The following is a 21546-nucleotide window of genomic DNA, read 5'->3' as shown; positions in this document are numbered from 1 at the left end:
GGCCAGCAGGGAGGGAGGGCTGGACCAGGGTCAGGAGAGGGTGGGATTGGGATGGGAGGGGCGCTTCATCCTCCTAGCATCATGCTGGGAGGAGGGCAAGGCAAGTAGTCTTTGAAAGGGCTCCACAACCCTTTCAGATGCTGCCTGCCTTCCTGGCTCAAGCCGTTCTCTCTGGAGAAGGACTGGGCTCCATGCTTCCTTCTGCTGAGAGAAGGGCAAGGCAAGGAGGCACTAGCTGAGAGGAGGAGACAGGCCATCTCTGAGAGCACTCTCTCTCAGCAATGGCCTGTCCTCCTTGCCCCACGCTCTCCTTTCAGCCTGGGAGGCAACAGTCTGCTGCTTTCCCAGGTGGAGGAGAGGAGGTGGAGGAGATGGGCCATTGTCGGAGTCCTCCACCTGAAATGGCGGTGTGCCACATTGCCAGAAGAGATTGGCCATTGCTTTTTCTGAGCCTAAGATAATGGGACCTGCCCAAAGTGACCCAGTGGGTTTCATGGTCCAGCAGGGATTGGAACCCTGGAATTGAATATCTAACATGTAATAGTTACATGTTTGAGAACCCTCTAGACTAGGGTTCTCAAACTGTTTCAGTCACTGAGTCCTTTTTTGAAGTAAAAGTTTCTCATGAAGCTTCAAGAAATGTGTATATATTATAATATATAACAATGGAAACACGCACCCAATAGCAGAAACCCCAGGGGCGATTCAATTCAACTCCCTTCTGTCATGCAGTAAAAGAATAATCAAAGCACTCCCTGAGCAGTGAGAGGGAAATAGGGTTTTGGAAGCAAGGAAGGCAAGGGGGAAAGGCTTTTGGAGGCAAGGGAGTCATGTACTTTATATGTTTTGATCTGTTAGTATTATATGTGTTCTACTGTTGAACTGTTTTAACAGTTTTTAGTATATGGGACAGATTTTATGACTATGTTTTAAGTGGCACTGAATGTTGCTGGAGTTGTAAGCCATCTTGAGTCCCCCTACAGGGGTGACAAAGGCAGGGTAGAAATGAAGCAAATAAATAAGGGAGATGTGGAGGGGGAGGAGCAGGAAACACAAGGGAATGCTTGAAGGGGGAGGAGGAGGGAGGAAGAGGAAACTACGGAGCCCCTCAGTGTGCTTCATGGAGTTCTAAGGGCTCCATGGAGCACATTTTGAGAACCTGTGCTCGAGACAACGCGTGACAGCCTCCTGTACTTTTGCACCCGCGAATACCACTACAATGAGCATGGGAGAGTGACAGGATCCACCCCATGTTCCATCTCATGTCCATGGGCCTCCTGAACCTGAGGAATATAGGATGGCTCTGTAAACAGGTGTGGCCAACTCTGTGATGAAATTGTCCCATCTGTTTACATAGGCCCAAAGGTGCAGTTTGCTCTGGATTCTTGGGGAAACTCAGGAGTAACCTGCCACTTTTCTTAATGCACATTAAGCCACTTTGACTCATGTTAATCTCAACTGACTCTCTTGTGTTATGTAGCCACCATGAAGCTAATCTGCCCTCCCCTTTGGGTTTAGGTTTCCATGCAGATGTTCTTCTAGTAAAGAATTATATCGCTATCTTGGAAAGGTATAAGTGTAATTTGCTCATTGCTTTATGCTTCGGGCAGTCCCTGGTAAACACAGAACTTTAAAACTTTCCCAATTATCCAGTGTTTGATAGCGAATTTCACATAGAGCTGCTTCAGAAGCCTTGTTGAGCTGGGAATACTGAAATTATTGTCACCTTTACTCTACCTTATATTCTTTGTCATTTATGTGTGTTTTTTTTAATGCCGGCATTATGCAAATTCTTTGTAGGGGAGTGAAAACTCAGCTATAACAAGGCTTACCAAGTGGCCTTGACCGTTTGCTATTATGTTCAAGGTTTTAGAGTTGATTTACATTACATGGCTCTACTTTTGACTTTAATTGTCTGCTTGGAGTTGTCAAGACATAACTATATCTTAAATTTGCATTGCATTAGGGGATCTCCCCCTCCCTTCCGCTCCATCTATTGATCTTGTCTTACAGAGTAATTTAACTCCATTCTAATTTTCTTCCACAAGCGGGGGGTGCGCTCCATCCAAGGAAGTGAGTTATGTGTATTCAAGAGGCACATCTTATGAATCTTGTTAAGGTTTACCGCCTTATAGCCTGCACTGATGGAATATTTAATCAAAGAAATGAGTTGGCAGATATGATGTACAACGCGGTTAAGCCTTGTGGTGTGTGTCTTCACCGGCAATTGAGAAATGGGTGAATTTGCCATCCATCAGTGCCATCCTGACAGCTTTGTATAACCTTCTCCTCTCTCTCCCTTTTAAAAAACTTATTTATCAAGATTAAAGATATTTTAAATCAACAGTTTCTCTACAGATACATCATCTTTATTTCCAAAGTGGCCAAATTTTTCATCATTTACTAGCTCAAAAGAAAGCCCCTTTACCCTAACTATGAAGTAGTTTGAATTTTTCATGTATTTTTTTTAAAAAAACAGCAGCCACAATGCAGCAATCCAAAATACATGAAGTTAAATAGAAAACTATTCGGCCTTCTTTTTCTTTCCCTCGCATCTCATTCTGCTTTTGACTGCCTTGGTTGGTGTCCAGTTACTGGTCTATGCAGATATAAGCCAGCCATGCATCTATTTATATCCCTTCGTGGTTGATGCAAAGATTGGTACTCCTTTCTCAGCAGTAACCAAAGCCCCCTTGGACCTACTGTAGAGTCCCTATGCCTACACATAGACACACACAAACACACAACCCTTCTGGTCAGTTCAATGAGAGGTTGGAGAAGTACGTGGGCTATATGCTTTGACCAGACATGAAATGATTGCATCATATCCATTGACGCAATTGGTTAAATCCTTCTGCTGGCAGGACTGCTGACTGAAAGGTTGGCAGTTCAAATACAGGGAGCAGGGTGAGCTCCCACCTGTCAGCTCCAGCTTCTCATGCGAGGATATGAGAAAAGCGTCCCATGGGATGGTAAAGCATCCAGGCATCCCATGGGCAAACGTCCTTGCAGATGGCCAGTTCTAACAATCCAGAAGCGATTTGCAGTTTCTCAAGTCCAGGGGTCCTCAAACTAAGGCCCGAGGGCCAGATACGGCCCTCCAAGGCCATTTATCCTGCCTTTGCTCAGGGTCAACCTAAGTCTGAAATGACTTGAAAGCACACAACAACAACAACAGCAACAACAACAACAACAACAACAACAACAATCCTATCTCATCAGCCAAAAGCAGGCCCACACTTCTCATTGAAATACTAAGTTTATATTTGTTAAAATTGTTCTTCATTTTAATTATTGTATTGTTTTAAGTGTTTTTTGCACTACAAATAAGATACATGCAGTGTGCATAGGAATTCATTCATGTTTTTTTAAATTATAATCCAGCCCTCCAACAATTTGAGAGACTATGACCTAGCCCTCTATTTAAATAGTTTGAGAACCCCTGCTCAAGTCGCTCCTGATGCAAAAAAAAAAAAGAGTCATATATTGAGCCTCTCAGAAGAATCCAGAGGTCCTCGCTGCATGATGCAGTCATTTTGTGTGTTGTAATCATTTCCCCCCAATAATAATAATATATATCTCATATAGTTGGCCCTCCAAATCCAGATAGTCTGCATGCATGGCATGAAAATATTTTAAAATATATTTCCCAAAAGCAATTTTAGGTACAAAATGCCATATTACAATGCCATTGTATATCATGGGGATTGAGCATCCATGGATTTTGGTATCCAAGGGGAAGTGAGAAGGCAGAAATAGACTTCAGGATAGAAATATTGGATACAGTAGGCGAAAAAATTAATATTCTCATCGTTAGTATAGAACGAAGGTGTCAAACTCATTTTAATTGAGGGACACACTGGCCTTATGGTTGCCTTCAAAGGGATGTTGATATGTCCAAACATATCTCCCTCTATGAGCAGGTCAAGTGTTAAGGAGAGGCCCTGCTCTTGGTCCCACCTCCTTCGCAGGCATGACTGGTGGGGATGAGAGACAAGGCCTTTTCAGTGGTGGCCCCTAGGCTGTGGAATTCCCTCCCAGTGATGTTAGATTGGCCTCCTCCCTCCTGGTCTTTCAGAGGAAAGGGAAATGCTGGCTGTGGAACCACACATTTAGCAAGTAGAAATAATAAATAATAACTTGGATCTTACTTGGATCTGCGCGCATCATTCAAAAATACATCACACAGTCCTAGATGCTTGGGAAGTGTTCGACTTGTGGTTTTGTGATATGAAATCCAGCATATATATCTCGTTTTTGTGTGTAAGTAAAACAACCACAACAACAACAACAACAACAACTTTATTTTTATACTTAACCTCCATCTCCCCAAAGGGACTCAGGGTGGCTTACATGAGATCAAGCCCAACAGAACAGTTGTAAGTAACACATTAAAATGCATATCAACAAAATAATAACAAAAAATATAACGGAATGACAGACAACATTCGAGAGTGTATAAAATTAGAAATTAAAGTGCAATAGACTCTTACAAACTGACTTAAGAAGAAAGAAGTAATCTGGATGACAATTCAGGGCTGGTGCTATGTTTTATATGTTTCACTTGTTTTAATTGGTTTTTAATTTGTATTTATATGTTTAATTGATTTTAATTGCTAATTATTTATGTTTTGTTTGATCTTTGTATATTTGCGGCATTGAATGTTTGCCATAATTGGAAGCTGCTCTGAATCTCCCTCAGGGTGAGATGGAGCAGGGTAGAAATAAAGTAAGCAAGCCAGTAAATAAATAAATGTATGAGGAATCTGTGGATACTGTGGGCCAACTACCCTTTTTTTCCAGAGCATTCAGTGCTCTTTAGTTTTTACCCAACTTAGGACAAAAACAACTCCCGACATTTTGGATTATCCACCATGTGGACTGGAGATAAGGAGAACTGCATCCCAACAGCATTTGTGTTTTGAGGACATTTAAACATCAGTCATCCTATCCACAAGCCTTGTATGTAAACTCAAACTCCACTCTCCTGACTAAATAGAACAACCTGCAGCCTTCCAGATGTTGCCGTATCCTAACTCCCATCAGCTCTAATGATGAGGAATACAGGAGTTGTAGTCCAAAATCTGAGGGTCACATAAAATAACATCATGGGTTGGATTATGCCCATGGGCTTTGAATGTGGAATATGCAGAATATTCCTTTATTCCCTAACAATTTCTGTTTCTCAGCACCATTTCTCAGTTTTGCTTGCACTGACCTTGCCCTCATTTGCCCTCAGTACTGTTTAATCAAATGGATATAATTTTTGCCATTATATCAAGCAAACATGTCTAATGTGATGAAGTCCTATGGGTCGTCCCAGCCAGATTACACATCCAATGTGGGGAAATTAGATTAAAAAACAGTGAAGGCTAAGAAGAAGGAAACTAATGGCATGATGTATCAAAATAAAACAAATGTATTTTCAATGAGCTTTACAAATCCCTAAATAATGGAAGATGCTCTGAAAAACTTGTCTCAATGGAGACAAAACTAGGCCCATAGTTTCATCTTAGACATAACTCCTGCCTGAATTTTAGATAAATATTAGTAAACAGAACACTTTCATTTGCAAGCAATGCATTCTTTGTTGGTCAGGTAAGGTGCTCTAAATCATGCTGCGAAATTAATACCATCCTAATGGTAACTAAAGATTTGCAATAAGAAGGCCAAATTTCTCACCCCAGGGTTGGCTATCAAATTGTGATGGCAACTCCATAAGATTGCATGCCCAAATCGATAACCTGCCATTTCATAATTAAGAAACAAAATAAATGTTAAAGTAAAGTTCAGTAAATTAAGGAAATCACCTTCTAGGGAAATTGAAAATATTGATTTTAATGTACAAAAAGTGTGAACTCCACATGTCCTACTCTTTGAGGGCAATTAGAAGCTAGGTAGTTAATTCTAGAAAGAAATCAATGAGAATACTATGGGCATATTATAATATCTATCATTAACAAAAAGTCATTTGTATTGAGCCACCAGTGCCTCTGATTTATCCCTTCAAGAAGGCCCTGGATGGGTACTTAGTAGACCTTAATAAAGTTGCTGTCCTGATCTCAGCAGAAATGTAATTAAAGCTGAAGATTGAAGGAGACATAGCTCTGAGTCCTTTTAAGTCATGGAAGAAAGATGTAGCAATGGTAGTTACTTAGCCATCATGGAAGCAATGCTTTTGTATTCAGGAGTATATATGAGTCGTACTGCAGAACCAAAATACGTGATTTCACTTGTCCATGATTTCACTTTTTCACTGATGACATCTTGTAGAAGCTATATTCTCATCCTGGGACCTCCATTGTTTGTCTCATGGGACATATTAGAGTTCAATATTATTTGCATTTTAATGTATCAATGCGAAGTCCAGGAACATATTTCCCATGATTATGGGGTTATACTGCATTCCATTTCAGTGTTTTACACTCAGTTTTACAAACCATAGTGACTATCTGATTGGGGAATTATGTCACCATAAACAGACTCACATAAACTGACTTACATAAACCCCATAAACTGACTTGTGAGAAATTAAGTCATGATGTTGTGCAATGTTCAAGTTCTCCATTAGGATCCCAGGTCAAGAGGAGACAGAAGTTTGGCTGCAAAGCAATGATTCTGATGCACAATGTGCCCTGATGGTCAATGATCACAAAGGATCATATGCCTAAAGCATAATGCTATTAGAACACCCACTGCACATAAAAAAAGTATTTTCACAGAAGTATCATTTTCTGCACAGAAAAATACTGCTTTGTTTGCAAAACAGCACAAAACATGGACCTCATGCTACATGACATTGTGAAGCATGAAACTGAATGTATTTTTGATAGGCCTGTCTTCAAAAACATATGGTTCTACACATAAGGTTGAGATTAGGAAGCTAACCGCTTGAGCAAAAGGAGTCCTAGGATGAGGCCTTGTTTGCACTTATTTCTTGAGCTCAGTAGTGTAATTTAGTAATGTCAGCTTCACCAAAAACATCAATGAAGTGATGGGAAGCAATAAAATACAGCTATTATTATAAATATTATATTATGGCAAAATAGTTATAAATTGTTATTATCTCAATTTCTACTCTTAAAGGAGATTCGTTGTGGCTAACACTAAAACAATACAACTAACAATTTAAAAACTTACAAAATATTAACTCTACAATAGAATTAAATATAGAAGTATTAAAATAGTTAAAATCCCCCAAAACTATAAAACTCTTTGTTGAAAGGGAAAATATTAGCAGTTGAGAGGAAACGTGTTCCATAGTGCTCTGGTAAGCAACTAAATACACAATACAATGCTTACCTGCATAGAATTCTGGACTATAGACTGCACCCACAACTGGATTTAATTTCCAACCTATAGAAAGCATATAAAAACAAATCTGAGCCAGGGTCATAGGTATAATGTATTGTTTGAATATTGATATTTATAATGACAATAGATTTCTGTCCACATTTAAAGGGTGATACTATGGATGGAAATGCAACCACTTAATTCATTTTACATGTAAGAGCAAACGATTTCACAACTTCCCTCTCCACTAGATGAGATTATGGGAATTTTCATTACTTCTCAAATAATTTGTCATACTCATTGCAAAAAATGTGGAAAAAAAACATTATAGCATGTGAAACAATATGTTTTGTATAAGATCCACTGTTTGCTACACAAAAAAGGGTTCCTCTTTTTTTTTTGTCTAAGCCCAAGTATTTGGCACACAAGTTTACTGAGCGAGTGAATGTATTCCTAAAAAAGTCCCAAAATAAGAAGCATCTTTTGGTATTTGAAGGATATTCTTGACAAGATCTCTCAATGTGTCAAGGCAACCTTTCATGTCAAGGGCAAAATGATTTCTTCTTTGCTCCATTATGTTGCGTTAACTCCCTTCTGAATAGATGTCTTACAAGATAGTGATTTTGTTTTCAAAAAGAATACTCAGCATTCAGAGATGCTTATGTTTGCAGAGCACTTGCCCAGCCCTTAAAAAGTATAGTATGTTTTCTCTCAGCTGCCATGTGTCTTCAATTCAACCGTGGCTTATTGTGCAAATTTTGAGATCTTGAAAGCCAACTTGATGTAATGGTTTGAGAACTAGTTTAGGGTATTGTAATAAAGCTTTGGAGCAGTGGCTCCCCAGGTGCTTTGGCCTACAACTCCCAGAAATCCCAGCTAGTTTACCAGCTGTTAGAATTTCTGAGAGTTGAAAGCAAAAAAATCTGGTGACCCACGGGTTGAGAACCACTGCTTTGGAGACTAGGTTTCAATTCACTGACTTGGCCATAGAAACTCATTGGATGACCTCAGGTGAGCCCCAGAAAAACCCCATAATACCTTCATCTTTAGGTTGCCATAAGTCAGAAACAATTGGAAGGCACAAAACAACAAGAACAATAGAGAGATGGCCTATGTGCTGCCATTTAAAGTATTACTGGTCTTTTGATTTTCACAGTTCTGGGTCTACTAGCCCAGACTGCTTACTAACCAGAAAAAGTGTCCCAATGCAGAAAGGCAAATGCAAAAAGTGAACAATTCAGGAAAGCCAAGAGCAGACATGAAGGCGAGCAAACCAAGTGACATAAACAACCATATTATATCCATAATACATTCATGGAAAAGTTGGTTTCCACCCATCAACCGTCTTTAAAATCCCATATGAGCTCAGTGCTTCATTCATTAAAATATCCAATTACAGGAAGCCTAATTCTATGTAATGCCTTGATTATCTTTCTTCCCATCTCTGTAGTCCAACATAAGAGCGATATAAGCTAATTTCCCACATCTGTCAGACTTTTCTGTCAAAAGGTTGGAATATACCTTCTGATTTTAAGTTTTACTAATGGTGCCTCAATTTGTACAAGAAAAGAGAGTTTGGGGGGAGGGGGAGGTGAATGGTATGCCGGGAGATGCAGATCGATGAAAATCGCTCTCATATTTCATTTCCTTTGCCCTCCCGTTTTGATGGCTGTATCATCTAACTTGGCGAAGCTCACACAGCAAAGACTTCATTCATCATGAAAATAACAGCAATTAAACTTTACTTTGTCTTGTCAATGAGATATGTGCTGGCCCATAACTGTGTGGGTTAATCAAGTGTGAGGGGAAGCTTGACATATACGAGTGAGGAACTGCCAAGGAACCCTGTGTTAGCGGTTGGAAGAGGTAAATTTGCCACGGTGGGTGTAATGCTGTGAATTTGTCTTGCTGTCACAACAGCCAGATCTTCAGGTTGAAACTTTTAGAGAAAGGGGGAGGGAGAGATCCCTCATGCAGGCACAGACCAGGAGCGACGGATGGAAGGGAGTCTATGGCTCAGCCACAGAGTACATGTTTAGCATGCTGAATAGTTTAAGTCTAGGGCCTGGATCTGAAGCCTACAAAAGGAGTGTGGAACAGGAGAGCAAAGGAAGTGAGTCTAGAGCTCAACAGCAGAGTACATGGTTAGCATGATGAGCAGTCCTGGACTAGTGACTGTGTCTCAAGGGTATTGGATAGGAGAACAAAGGAAGACCCAATAAAAATGCCCCTATCTAGCAATTAGCAGGTTTGCACGAAGTATTTTGGATTGCTTAGTGCCTATACATTGAAATGAAATTAAAACCCCTTTATCCATGGATTCAACATCTACAGCTTCATTTACCCAGGCATCAACCCTCCCCCACAACTGTATGTGGACCTCTCTAGATCCTCCAGTAAGATTCAATGGAATGCTAGCAGCCGAAGCATAGTCAAAATATAAGGTTTGCTAATATCCATATTTTCAGGTATCCACAAGCTGCATGTGGTTTGGAACATATCCCTGATGGATTTAGATGTCATATTATATTCTTACTTGTCATGCACAAAACCAAAGGAATGAATCCTGGATCATACAGTCACAGTCACAGAGTTGAACAGAGACCACAAGGGCCATCCAATCCAAACTCTTGTCATGCAGGAAAACTTGATCACATGAGATGAGTTTTTGAAGAAGTTTTCACACTGATAAAAAAAGTGTGTGAGTCCTATTGGTTAATCAGAAATAGAGTCCACCCATCAAGTCAAGATGGCCAGGACGGTACTACCCTGCCTATTCCTGGGGTCAATGGACCAATATTGAGTCTCCCTGTAATGTCCAACAACATTCCCCATTTTATTAAAGAACTGTTTTACCTTTATTTGCCTAAAAACTAAACACCACTGGTTTTTCAGCATTCACAAAGGTGGCTTTTGATATCTCTACCCAGAAACCCCAATGTCTCTAAAAACCATAATTTTTTAGCATGAACAAGAGACAAAAATGGGGCAAGAGGTGATGAGGATTTGCCTTCCAATGTGCCCAAATGAGGCTCATGGGAGCATCATGAGAGAAGTTGCTCACATTCCCACACCTTTGTCCACCCCTTCCCTAGACAATCCCACTGTTAAGAAGTTACAACACCAGTGAGGAGATTATTGCCACTCAGCACATCCACATGCAAGTATACACTCCTTGGATCAACAAAACATGTGGATGTTGGCCCTGTCAGTATATGTTTTGATTTTCAGAGAGATGACATGATCAGAAAATACTCAGGAAAGAATGAGCCACCATTCATTTGGACTAAACATATTCAGATCAACATGAAGAAGGGAGGATGGGAAATAAAAGCTTCTTTCCCCCATAACCCCCCAAGAAAAGTAGGAAGCATTTCAAAGCTTTCTTCCCCCGTGATTTACTGTAACTAGCTTAATAATTGTATGTCAAACTGAGAACTCTTATTTTATTTTATTTTTCATTTTGCCAGGGCACGGAGAGATAAATATGACAGAATCATTAAAAAATAAAGCCGCCTGCTTCTCTTTGCCCCACTTTCAATGACGGAAACCATCTCACTAATGAGCTCTGGAATGTAAGGGGGGGGGGGGAATAAGGTCCATTTTATTTCATAGCTGTGATGCTCCCGTCTGTTGAGTATGGAAAGCTGCCTTTATTGATCCGCTGTGTAAAGTTTCCTTCTTCTCTCTCTCTTTTTTCCTGGAGAAGAGTCAAGGAAATAAGATCTTGCTTCAGAAAGCTAAAGGGTTATGGAAGTGGGCCAAATGGAAAGTTTTGATATGTCCAATTTGAAAGCTTTCAAGAGAACTGTGGAAAGGGAATGAGGGAAAGAGACATTGTTGCTGCAGCTAAAGATGGGGGGACAGGTAGAGCAGATACACATTTATTATTGTATAGTTACATGGCACATGGATTGGGCACATTATTTTTGCTGCTTTGGCTACTCTTTAAAGAGTAGATATAGAGCGTACATTCCACTTTAATTCTGGATGGTGTAGTTAAGGGAGGCCCAGGATCTTTTTATCTGAGAATTGGAAAGGCCACTCCCTAAACTGCAAACAGGAAAGACTTGGAAAGCTTATTGAAGAAAGTTAGGACAGGAAAAACAAAGGCAAGATTGGACTTGAACATCTTAAAAAGAAAAGAAATGACCACAGACAATGCACACAATTTTAAATGAGTCAATTACTTTTAGGTAAAATATAGTGCTAAAACAATAGTTGACTTGAAGGCACAGAACATGGGGAAGAGGAAGGAGGAGGAGATGAAGAAGGGAAGTAGTAGGAGGAGATTAAGAAGAAGCAGGAAAAGGAAATGAGAAGAAGGAGAGAAAAAGAGAAGGAAGACAACAACAATAAGAACCACACAAATGTTTCATGATGGCATATGGAGGAACCCATCATCTTCATCTGCTATGATCCTCTTCTAGGTCTGCATGTTGGGTGACTTCCCATAGCAATTCGGTGGCTTGTGGAGAATAGGGAAAAGATATGGCAACCAGGCAACAACCTCCTGTAGAATGAAGACACATTTTCCCAAACTCCAAAGGGTCATCCTAGTGTCCTGGAGGATGATATTGTTATTGTGTATCTAGCTGTAGGATCACCATCAGACACTCATTAGCTGATGTTCACCTTCTATGGGCCGCTAAATGGGATTGCTCTGAGTGTGAGTGCAGGAGGAAGGAGTGTTGTCTCCATGTGATGGTCATTCCAGGAATGAAGTGGTGAACATCTTCTCCCAACACAATCATAAATAAAATATATCTACATGGATATTGGAGTCAACAGCGATGTACGTTACCAATAAATTTCCTGTCTTAAAAAAACCTTATTAAAAATCTAAGAATTACTGATGGTTAAAAAACTCTTTTTGCAAGTACATTAGAAAGGAAAAACATGGAAGACACATTTCTGAAGCTTACCATTTGTATAAGGGTTGACAGTCTTCTTATTTGTCATGACGCGAGCAGTTGCGTTATTTACCTAGGCACATAGAAAAGCAAATCACTACCACTTTTTAAAAACACGAATATTCATGATTCTAATGAAATGCATGCATTACCCATGAATAAATGCAATTTAATTTATGCCCCCAAAAAGGAAATTAAAATCAAGAAAAAGGCAGGAGGTGCATAACAAAAATCATACTCTTAAAACTACATTTACTCTCATCGCCATTTTATAAAACTTTACAAACCATTTCAACAAAGTGACAGCATCTCCTTGAAACTTTAATAAAAATACATTAAAAGCAAATGAATGAAAGAAAAAAGATTTTGCACCATTTAAGATTTAAGAACATGCTTTTTTGGTATTCCATGGTAACACTGAAACGATAAAATATTTTTTGGAAAAAAATTGTATGAAGGAGCATGCAGTGGAGTAGAAAGAAGGGAAAGACAAGGTACAAGGGAAGAAACCAAAGGTCCAAACAAAATTGAAGAAAAGTAAAAAACAAAAAAACGAAAAGACAAACGGATCTTAGCAGTGCGCAACATAACCCTTTCCGAGGAGTACCATTGGAAAAGCAACATGTAGCATTCAACACTGGGGGGAACATGAGCCTCTTTTTGTTCATTGCAAGAAAACTAACAAAATCATTCAAGCTTTCAAAACCACAGCTAACGAAAGGATAAAAAGAGGGTGCATTATTTAACACAATATGGAGTTAACAATCTGAGTAAGATGTGCACGAAAGTCATATCCTCAATCCAATCAGTGTCTCCAAGGCTTGCTTTAATACGGACACTCAGTTTGACAGGCGTTACCGAGATAATAATAATAATAAATAGAAAAAAAAGTATATAGAGAGAAGAGCATCAAGAAAACTTAATACGACAAGTCAAAAAAATCCACGTGGTATATATAGATATATATCAGCGCTTAAAAAAAGAGACGTGAAACGGCGGATGGACTTCTCCACTTACCATTCAGCACCATCGCCAGCATGGGGTATGTATACAGTTACCATGGTTATTGAGATTTTGGTGAGGGCCCTAAGTGCTACCGTCGAAGGGGGGAAAATGAGAAGGCAAAACATGCGACATCTTACTCAAAGGACGACAGCATTTTCAATTGGTATTTTTTTCTCTTTCTCTCTCTTTTTTCCTCTCTCTCCCTCTTGCTTTCAAAATTCTAACAAATATTCTTCCAGCAGTGTCGAAGGGGATACAGTGGTGGAGTGAAAATAATATTGATGGACTTACTTTTTGGGGGGACAAAATTTAGTACCGTTAGACCCCGTTGGAAGAACACAGCTGGATCTCAATTCGTCCCCATTAGAAGTAACCCATTCTAATATTCGTTGAAAGTTACATTTTGTTTGTTTGTTTTTTGAAAAATGTTTTTAACTTGGCTTTGAAAATGAATTATATTTTCATTTTTTTAAAAAAATAAGCATTTTAAAACATATGTTGAATTTTCAAAATGATTTTTTCAGAAAATTATTTTCACAGAGGACTGATTCCATTTTCCAAATTGGCCCAATTGTTCAGAGCCACTGTAAATCCCACATCAACCCTGAAGTGGAAAAAAAGAGGAAAAACAAAGCAGAACAAAAGAAAAGAAAGAAAAAGAAATTTCAAACAAAACAAATCAAAAACCAAATATTATCTCTCTCTTTTTTTTTCCTTTTGGCTTTAGCACTTTCTTTTGGAGTTTTTTTGTTTTTCAATTTCCAATTTTATATATGTTTTTAAAAATCTATTGCACCCATTGAATTACAAAACCTTTCAGTTCACAGCAAAATAATTTAAGCTTGCCACACATCTGTCATTCAACTTTCAACAAAAGTTATGATGAGAAAGAGAACCAAAATAAACAAAAAAGTACTTATTTTAAGAAAAAAATCTAAAAAAAGTAAAGTCAAGGGGAGGGCAGGTTCTTTTTATTTATATACATACATATACACACAGACATAAAAGTGTATATATACATACATATAAATAAATATATACATATAATACTTATATATGTATATATATAATATATTTCAAAAATAAAACAATGGGAGGGAAAGGTCGAAGCACACCAGAGACACTCATGATGCCTTTGAAACAACGAATGAGAGTGAGGCAGACATTTATAAAAAGATGAAAAGGAAAATATTTTGAACATGCACCTCGATTTTACGGCCCTCTACCACGGTGCCGTGTAATTTCTCCCTCGCCCTTTCCGCATCAGCACTATTTTCGAAAGTAACGAAACCAAATCCCTACATGCAGGTGGGAGAAGGGGGAGAATAACATGCGTATCATTATTTCAGACAATGACCACTTCTTTGCTTATGTTCTTTGTCAATCTCTCTCCTTCTCTTTGTCTCTCTCTTTCTCCCCTCTTTCTCTCTCCCTCTTTAATTTAATAGGTTTTCATCGTTCCTTCTTCATTTCTGCAACATGCAAATTATAAGTAAATATAGATATATAGATATGTTATAATCATCATCATCATCATCATTTTGAGATGTGCAATTAACAAAGAGACCGATGAACAACTTTGCTCTCTTTCGTCAGTTAGAGAATGTCTCCTGAAAAAATATCAAAGAGTGAACACCAAATACCATTTTCCCTCTTTTATAGCTTGTTTGTTTGTTTCTGTCTCTAAATTATCACTATAGAGGAAAAGAAATCTAACAAAGAAAAAGAAAAAGAAAGAAAAGAAATCCAGATCAATGGAACCATGTCATCATGTCGGGGTGGAGGTGGGGGAGTTAAAGAAAGGATATGGTGAGAAAAGAAAGTGAACCACTATTGTAACTGTCATGCAGAGTTGGCTCAATGAAATCATAAGAAACACAAACGTAAAAGAAAACATATCCAACAAATTTCAACACGAAATGCAAACCTGTTCTAGAACATTGGTTGGTAGAACATGCCATTGTGGAGCAAAGAAACATTTCTCTTTTTTTCGCATGCAACACTAGGGTCGTTGAGAATTTTGGGGGTGAAATCTACAACGTTTCATTCTTTTGACCTTAAAGAAAAAAAGAACATTGGAAGAGGGGGAAAAAAGAAACGGAATAAAACAAAAATAAAAACAAAACTAAAGAACTGCCAACAGAACAAAATTGGGAGTAGAAGTAAACGATAGACTTCCTGACTCTTATAAAGAATCAAATGCTATTACATGATATGAACAAAGGTAGAACGGAATGCAGAAATGCAAATGATTGGATCAACGTTCCACTAGACATTGTTTTTATTTGTCTCCTTCATTTAGTTGGAATAAAATGTACACAAATAATTCTGAAACTATTGACTCAGTTTCAACAGAGGGTTGCCATGCATGTTGGACATGCAATGAAGTGGTGGAACAGGTCTCAGCTGAATTCACCTCCTACTCCCCATGGATAGGATGATTTTAACAGCAACAATTACCAGTGACATCTTGTGGTTTCCATGTCATTGAACAGTCAATCCACCCTAGTTTTTATATTGAACTTTAAAGGTACTATCCAAAACACTAAAGAGCATATCCACAATAAATTCAGCACTATGGATACCATGTTTATCATTTGGATTAAAACCTGATGAGGACTCAACATCCTGTTGACATGGAAGTCACAAACAGCCACTGGTGTCATCGCTCCATCACAAAACATGATCTGTAAGGTTGATAGAGAGTGTGTCCAAGCCTTCCTCCCACACTTCATTGCATTTCGGGATGTATAGACAAGGCTGTGTTTGAATGAGTCCATTCTCACCCCAAGATGTTTAACACAATTTGCTCAAAGTGATACTCTCTAGGTGGATACAGATGCAAACCCAGTCCTTTGTTTCATTCAAACCTTGGTTCTTGCAGTCACCAAGGAAATGGAAGGAAGCCAAAATGTATGGCTCCAGATATCTAAGTCATGTCCAACCTCTCCTTAAACCAGCATAAAGCTTGAAGGCTGCTCATCAAAGCAGGTTCCACACTCATTGCACCTTTGGTGCAAATGACTTGTTCCATGCAGCTACTGCAAGAACCTGTATGGTCGGATGATGGAAAGGACATGTGGTTTATTTCAATTTAGCCACTGGAGCAAGCTCTTAAATAGGCACCAAAAGTTATCAAGAAATATTCCCATCCATTTCAAAGGAGGCAGCAGAGCTATTTTGTAATATTGTGGGTCAAGAGGCAAGAACTGGTATTTTACCCATGCCTGAGGAGGGATCACAAATATTTTCAGAGGAGAAGAAACAAATTGGAAATTCTCTGGAAAGTTGATCAGATCTAGAACTACAGTCCCTTAAGACAAGAACCTTCACAAGATCATATTTGTTCATTTTCCTTCAGAAAAGGACTTATAACAGGATTCAGAGATTCTTTCACACACTTGTCAATGTAAATACATGCACAGGAATACATACAGAGGCAGTAGACGCTCTATAGTTGCAAGTTTAGCTTTTGCACATCTGATTTCATTGATATGGTCTCTCTTGGAATCTCTAGGTCCTCCAGTGTCATGCTGGCAGCAGTTGACCATAGAATTGCACTGGAGGTCCTAGGCCTTCCTAGAGAGCACAAAATTAGTTGGCACATCATTATCCCAGCAGAGAGAAGAAAGGAGAGAGCACAATCTTGCCCTTCCCAGCATGGTCAGAAAAAAACAAACTGCTGCAACCTCTCCAATCTCATCTGTTCTACCTCGTTGCTAACTCTATTATGTGTCCCTGTTTTCACCTGTGTAATGTCTATCTGTGCTATGCAAACCTAACCTTAGACCTGCAAGACCCTCTTATTTCCAGTCATCCCAGGAGAACCGCTGCAAGGCTTTCCATAGATCTTGTTTCTAAGCAGAACCACTATGAAAATGATGCTCAGATCTGCTGCCCGAAATGAAATTAATGGTGCAGTTGTGACTGCTAGGACAAGAAATGCTTGCATGCCCATATGCCAAAGAACACATAGAACTACAAATGAGGGAGGACTGAATCCACATTGCAAAATGCAATATCACATTATTAATTCCAGAACTATTCACTCTGCCCTTTTAGCTAGCACACTGCTTTGAGCAATTCATGCTATCTGGCCTGGCTACCATTTTAAAATGATATGCTCCAAGTGATTTGCACTTGCATTTGTAGCTTCCAGATAACAGCTAACTGCAAAACTGGATATTTCGCTTATTACGGGAAGGGGGAGATAAACAGAACATATTCATAGCATCAACGTAGTCCAATCCAACAATTCTAAACAAAGGATGCTTAAAAATCTGTTTTAACTCTCTTCTCTACAAACTCCCCCCCCCCCCCCCCCGGCCCCAATAAAATATAATGACATTTTTTAGAAGAGAAGGACAATATCAAACTAACTGCTTTCCTCTTCTAGAACTGTATCATCAAAAGAGAAGCCACTGCATTTCTGTAATGTTGGTATATTAACAAATTAGTGTAGTGAAACAAGATTCTTTGTTGAAGATTTTGGAGTGGGTACCAAACAATGATGGCTTGATCCCTGTGCCCTCACATGTTTCTAGTCAGGACAGTGTCAATGCAAAATGGACCAATGACTTGAGTAATCTATGATTGGGGAAAGAACTGGGATGGGCAAGAAAAAAGGGAGAGGCTTTGGGCATCCAGCTGATCTTATTCATAAGCAGGTCATCTAATAAACAGTTTTAAAATGGTTAAAATTGGGTGTTATGCATGTCAGGAAAAGTGTGATGAGGAGAATCCTAGACAGAGATGAATATTTGGAAATGGGGACTTCTTTTACCCAAAAGCATTTTTTTTTTTACAAAAATGTCATTTTCTATGCAAATTATAGCATTGCTATGTAGAAAGCAGGTTTCTGCAGAAAAAAACTATTCTGCACAGAAAATTCTGTTTTCTTGGAAAAAAGTGCATTTTTTTGCCTAGAACAAGTCTTGACAAAATAACTTCACTGTTTTTAATTAAATTCTTGCAGTGAGGAGATAGAATGATCCAATTGTAGTTTACAGCAGGCCATTGGAATTCTCAGCTAGTGAGGTCCTCGGCTTTCCTAAACTACATTTCCTGGAATTCTGCAGGAGCAAACCAGGTAATAGGGAAATTAGTGTCTCTGCTTTATAACACTGTGATATCATCCTTAGAGAAGCTAGTAGACTGAATTCAATAGCACCTTGGAAATTTTAACTATTGCATAGATTTTGTGATGATCATGGCAAAATTGAGGGTCATTTTATGGAGAGGAGAAAAGTCAACTCTTCCAATCTGCCACTGCCATCCCCCCCCCCCCCCACCCAGGCATTCAAAAAGACCAGAACTGCTGCCATGGATAAGAGCCGCATGGGCTGAGATCTGCTGGGGAGCCCCTCTTTTGGTCCCACTACCGCCCCAAGTACTGTTGGTGGGGACGAGAGAGAGGGCCTTCTTGGTGATGGCTCCCTGGATCTGAAATGTCACTCTCCAACCTTTCAGTCTAGCCTAAAAACATGGCTTTTTAAATGGGCCTTTGACCTTGAGTAGTCTGCAATGGTTGCACATGAGGACCGATTGTTCACTCCAACCCTTTAGCTTGTTAATTGAAGACAACCAGTTTTATCCACAGGCACTACTGTATTTTAGAAATTTTAAAATTTTATTATGTGGTGTTATGTGCATTGGATGTGTTGTTGTTGTAATTTGATGTTGTTTTTGTTTTTATGCTTATGTGTTGTTTATTTTTATGTGTGGCACTCTGGAGTGCTTTTGTGAGCCACACCGAGTCCCTTCGGGGAAATGGTGGTGGGCTATAAATAAAGTTTATTATTTGTTATTATTATTTTAGATTCCCTTAGAATGGGCTAAGCTCTTGTATTTTGCCACTGTATTCAGGGATGGGGATGTTTCCTTTTTCCATGAACGTTATGGCATGATACTTACATTGACCTGTAAATAAGTCGACCCAAGTTTTTTAGTTGCTTTTTTGACCCAAAATTTCTAGATTTCTGCATGAGTATATAAAGTAACTAACTAACTAGTTAAATACCTGCCCTTTCATAACCAAGAATCATTGCAGTTGATCAAGTAATTACTCCATCTTATATTAGATTATATGACTCGCTTCGATTTCAGAAGTAAAATATATGTTTCTTCTAACTACCTTTCCTTCCTCCCCTGCAAGCTCAAACTAATTTCAGAAAATGAGTAAGGCAATTATCAGGTAGGGGAGAGAGAATCCGCAGACAACACTTGATTATATTTAAAAGCAAAGAAGCAATATTCCGACTTAACTAGTGACAGTTTATCGGTGTTAAAAAAAGAATCCCTTTTTAAAGGATTTGCAATTAGAGCAATGAATTTCATGCTGTTTGGGAAATTGACTTAAAAATGTGTGTATTGGTGGTGGGGTTGAAAAGGAGGGGGTTTGTGGAGCCCAATTAGTATTTCTGTTAAAGTAGATATTTAGGGAGAAATGTTATTACAGTAGCGCAGTTGCTTCCTCTTGTTTGTATTACATTCCTTCAGATACATTCAACATTGCCACAGGTGTATCAGATCGCTTACCTTTGAGCCTCGCTCATTAAAAATAATTTCAACATCTAAGATTTTACCAAATTGCTGTAAAGAAACAGAAAAAGGTCACATGAGCATTAGCAAAAACCTCATTAGGCACATTGATGTTAGGAACACATGAAGATTTCTGATAATTACAAGTTGAAGCATGGCTAATTCAAATGAGAACGAATGGATTCATCACTGGAAGTATCACATATCTACTGCAGCCAACGGTCATGGCGAGCTTTATCCTTCATGAATGTACAGTCATCACTCCACATTTGCTGAAGTTAGGAGCACAGAATCACCATGAAAGTTAAAAAATGCAAATAAAATCTGAGAATAATACCTCGCTAGGAGTGTCTAAGTCTTCCAGTGTTTACTTCCACTTTGATAGAGGCCTCTACAATCAACTGCCTTGCTCTGAAAGACCTACTAATGTCTAGAGAATTGGCTCTAGAATTTCCAATGGAAATTGGCCACAGAGTAGCAATGGAGGACCTAAGAAAAAAAATAATCAAATCCGCAAAAAAATTAAACCCACAAATGTGGAAGTATGAGTGTACTTGCCACTCTGCATCTTCTGGTAGCAAGTTCCATAGTGCAAGTGCTGAGTTAAGTCCTCCCCTGCATCTTCCACTATCGCTTCTTAATAAATGAGCTCCATTATAGTGTTATACAGGAAAGGAAATGTTGTGTCACTATCTGCTTCTTCTATGCAAGTGGAGTAGCATATACACAAGGACGTTTCCCTTAGAGTTGTCCGCAGCATGACTCCACCATGTTTATTTAATAAACATAATGTTTATTCTTCATTTCTATTACATATTTGCAATAACTATGCATATATATAGTGGATTAGAGTACCCGTGCTAAAGAGAGGATTTCTCCACCAGAATAACACTGGTGAAAGCAACTAATTTATTTAGAACAGAGATGGAAAATGGAGGGCCCTTTTAACTGTTGAACTATAGTATTGTATTTTCCTATATGGATTGGATGGCCCTTGTGGTGTCTTCCAACTCTAGTAACCTCATCACACAGGGCTAAATTTGGGGGCATGCACCAATTTAGCTCCACTTACCCACTGAGCTGGCCAGCCTCATTGGCTTCATGGGTGAAGTAGGGCAGAGATGGTGCATGCCGGCAGCAGGGCAACACAAGAGGGCTCCTGTGTTGCCATTGCAATGCATGGGGGTGGGGTGGGGGAGCTGCACACTCATGTTTTCCCCCACATGATCACCCTTGGCTGGAGCTGGGCTATGTGGGGCATGGAGCACCAAATTATCCATGTCCCTCTATGAAGCAGAGTGACCTCGGTGGCCATCTGATGAGGATGTAGAATTCTATGATTCTTCACCATTCTAGTGAAGGCCAATGACAATGACAGTCCAACAGTGGACCATACACATGTGTAAGGCACCAACATGTTTCTCGTCAATGTCTGGAGAACATCTTATTTTCCACTCCTGTGCTGGAAGAGCATACTACTACTATCAGCTTGCCAGAAATCCTAATATACTTATCTGGAGAGGATGTCAGATTCCTACTGCCTATTTAGGTACTTTTCCCGGTTGTGAATTCAGTGAAAGTCAGCTGCTAAAGCTAGGAATCATGTAGCATTAACGTGAGATAGAGATTTTTTGGGGAAAAAAGTCTTGACACACACTTGCAGTGTGACATTTTCCAATACATCACTCATACTGTCAAGTCTGGTTATTTCAGGTGTCATTAATAAAGCCACCCAAAGCTGTATGGAATACCAGGACGCCAATGTCAGAATGCAAACAATACTGCTACATCAAAA

General features: G+C 39.1%; 1 protein-coding gene across 12 annotated transcripts in view; it reads right to left on the bottom strand.

Annotated features, from left to right (window-relative positions):
• Positions 1-21546, bottom strand: part of RBFOX1 (RNA binding fox-1 homolog 1) — a 1606230-nt gene that overhangs the window by 73828 nt on the left and 1510856 nt on the right. For 9 of the 12 annotated variants that reach the window (XM_067473372.1, XM_067473365.1, XM_067473370.1 and 6 more), the window contains 4 exons: positions 19749-19802; positions 14417-14509; positions 12219-12279; positions 7303-7356 (listed from right to left, as the gene is read on the bottom strand). In XM_067473372.1, coding sequence (XP_067329473.1) covers positions 7303-7356; positions 12219-12279; positions 14417-14509; positions 19749-19802 — 262 coding nt within the window. The remainder of the gene's footprint in view (positions 1-7302; positions 7357-12218; positions 12280-14416; positions 14510-19748; positions 19803-21546) is intronic. The other 3 variants (XM_067473373.1, XM_067473369.1, XM_060786607.2) reach the window with 1 other exon arrangement.

Source organism: Anolis sagrei, chromosome X (assembly GCF_037176765.1).
Source record: "Anolis sagrei isolate rAnoSag1 chromosome X, rAnoSag1.mat, whole genome shotgun sequence".
NCBI classification, from domain to species: Eukaryota; Metazoa; Chordata; class Lepidosauria; order Squamata; family Dactyloidae; genus Anolis; species Anolis sagrei.
This window is presented reverse-complemented; position numbering and strand designations above follow the sequence as displayed.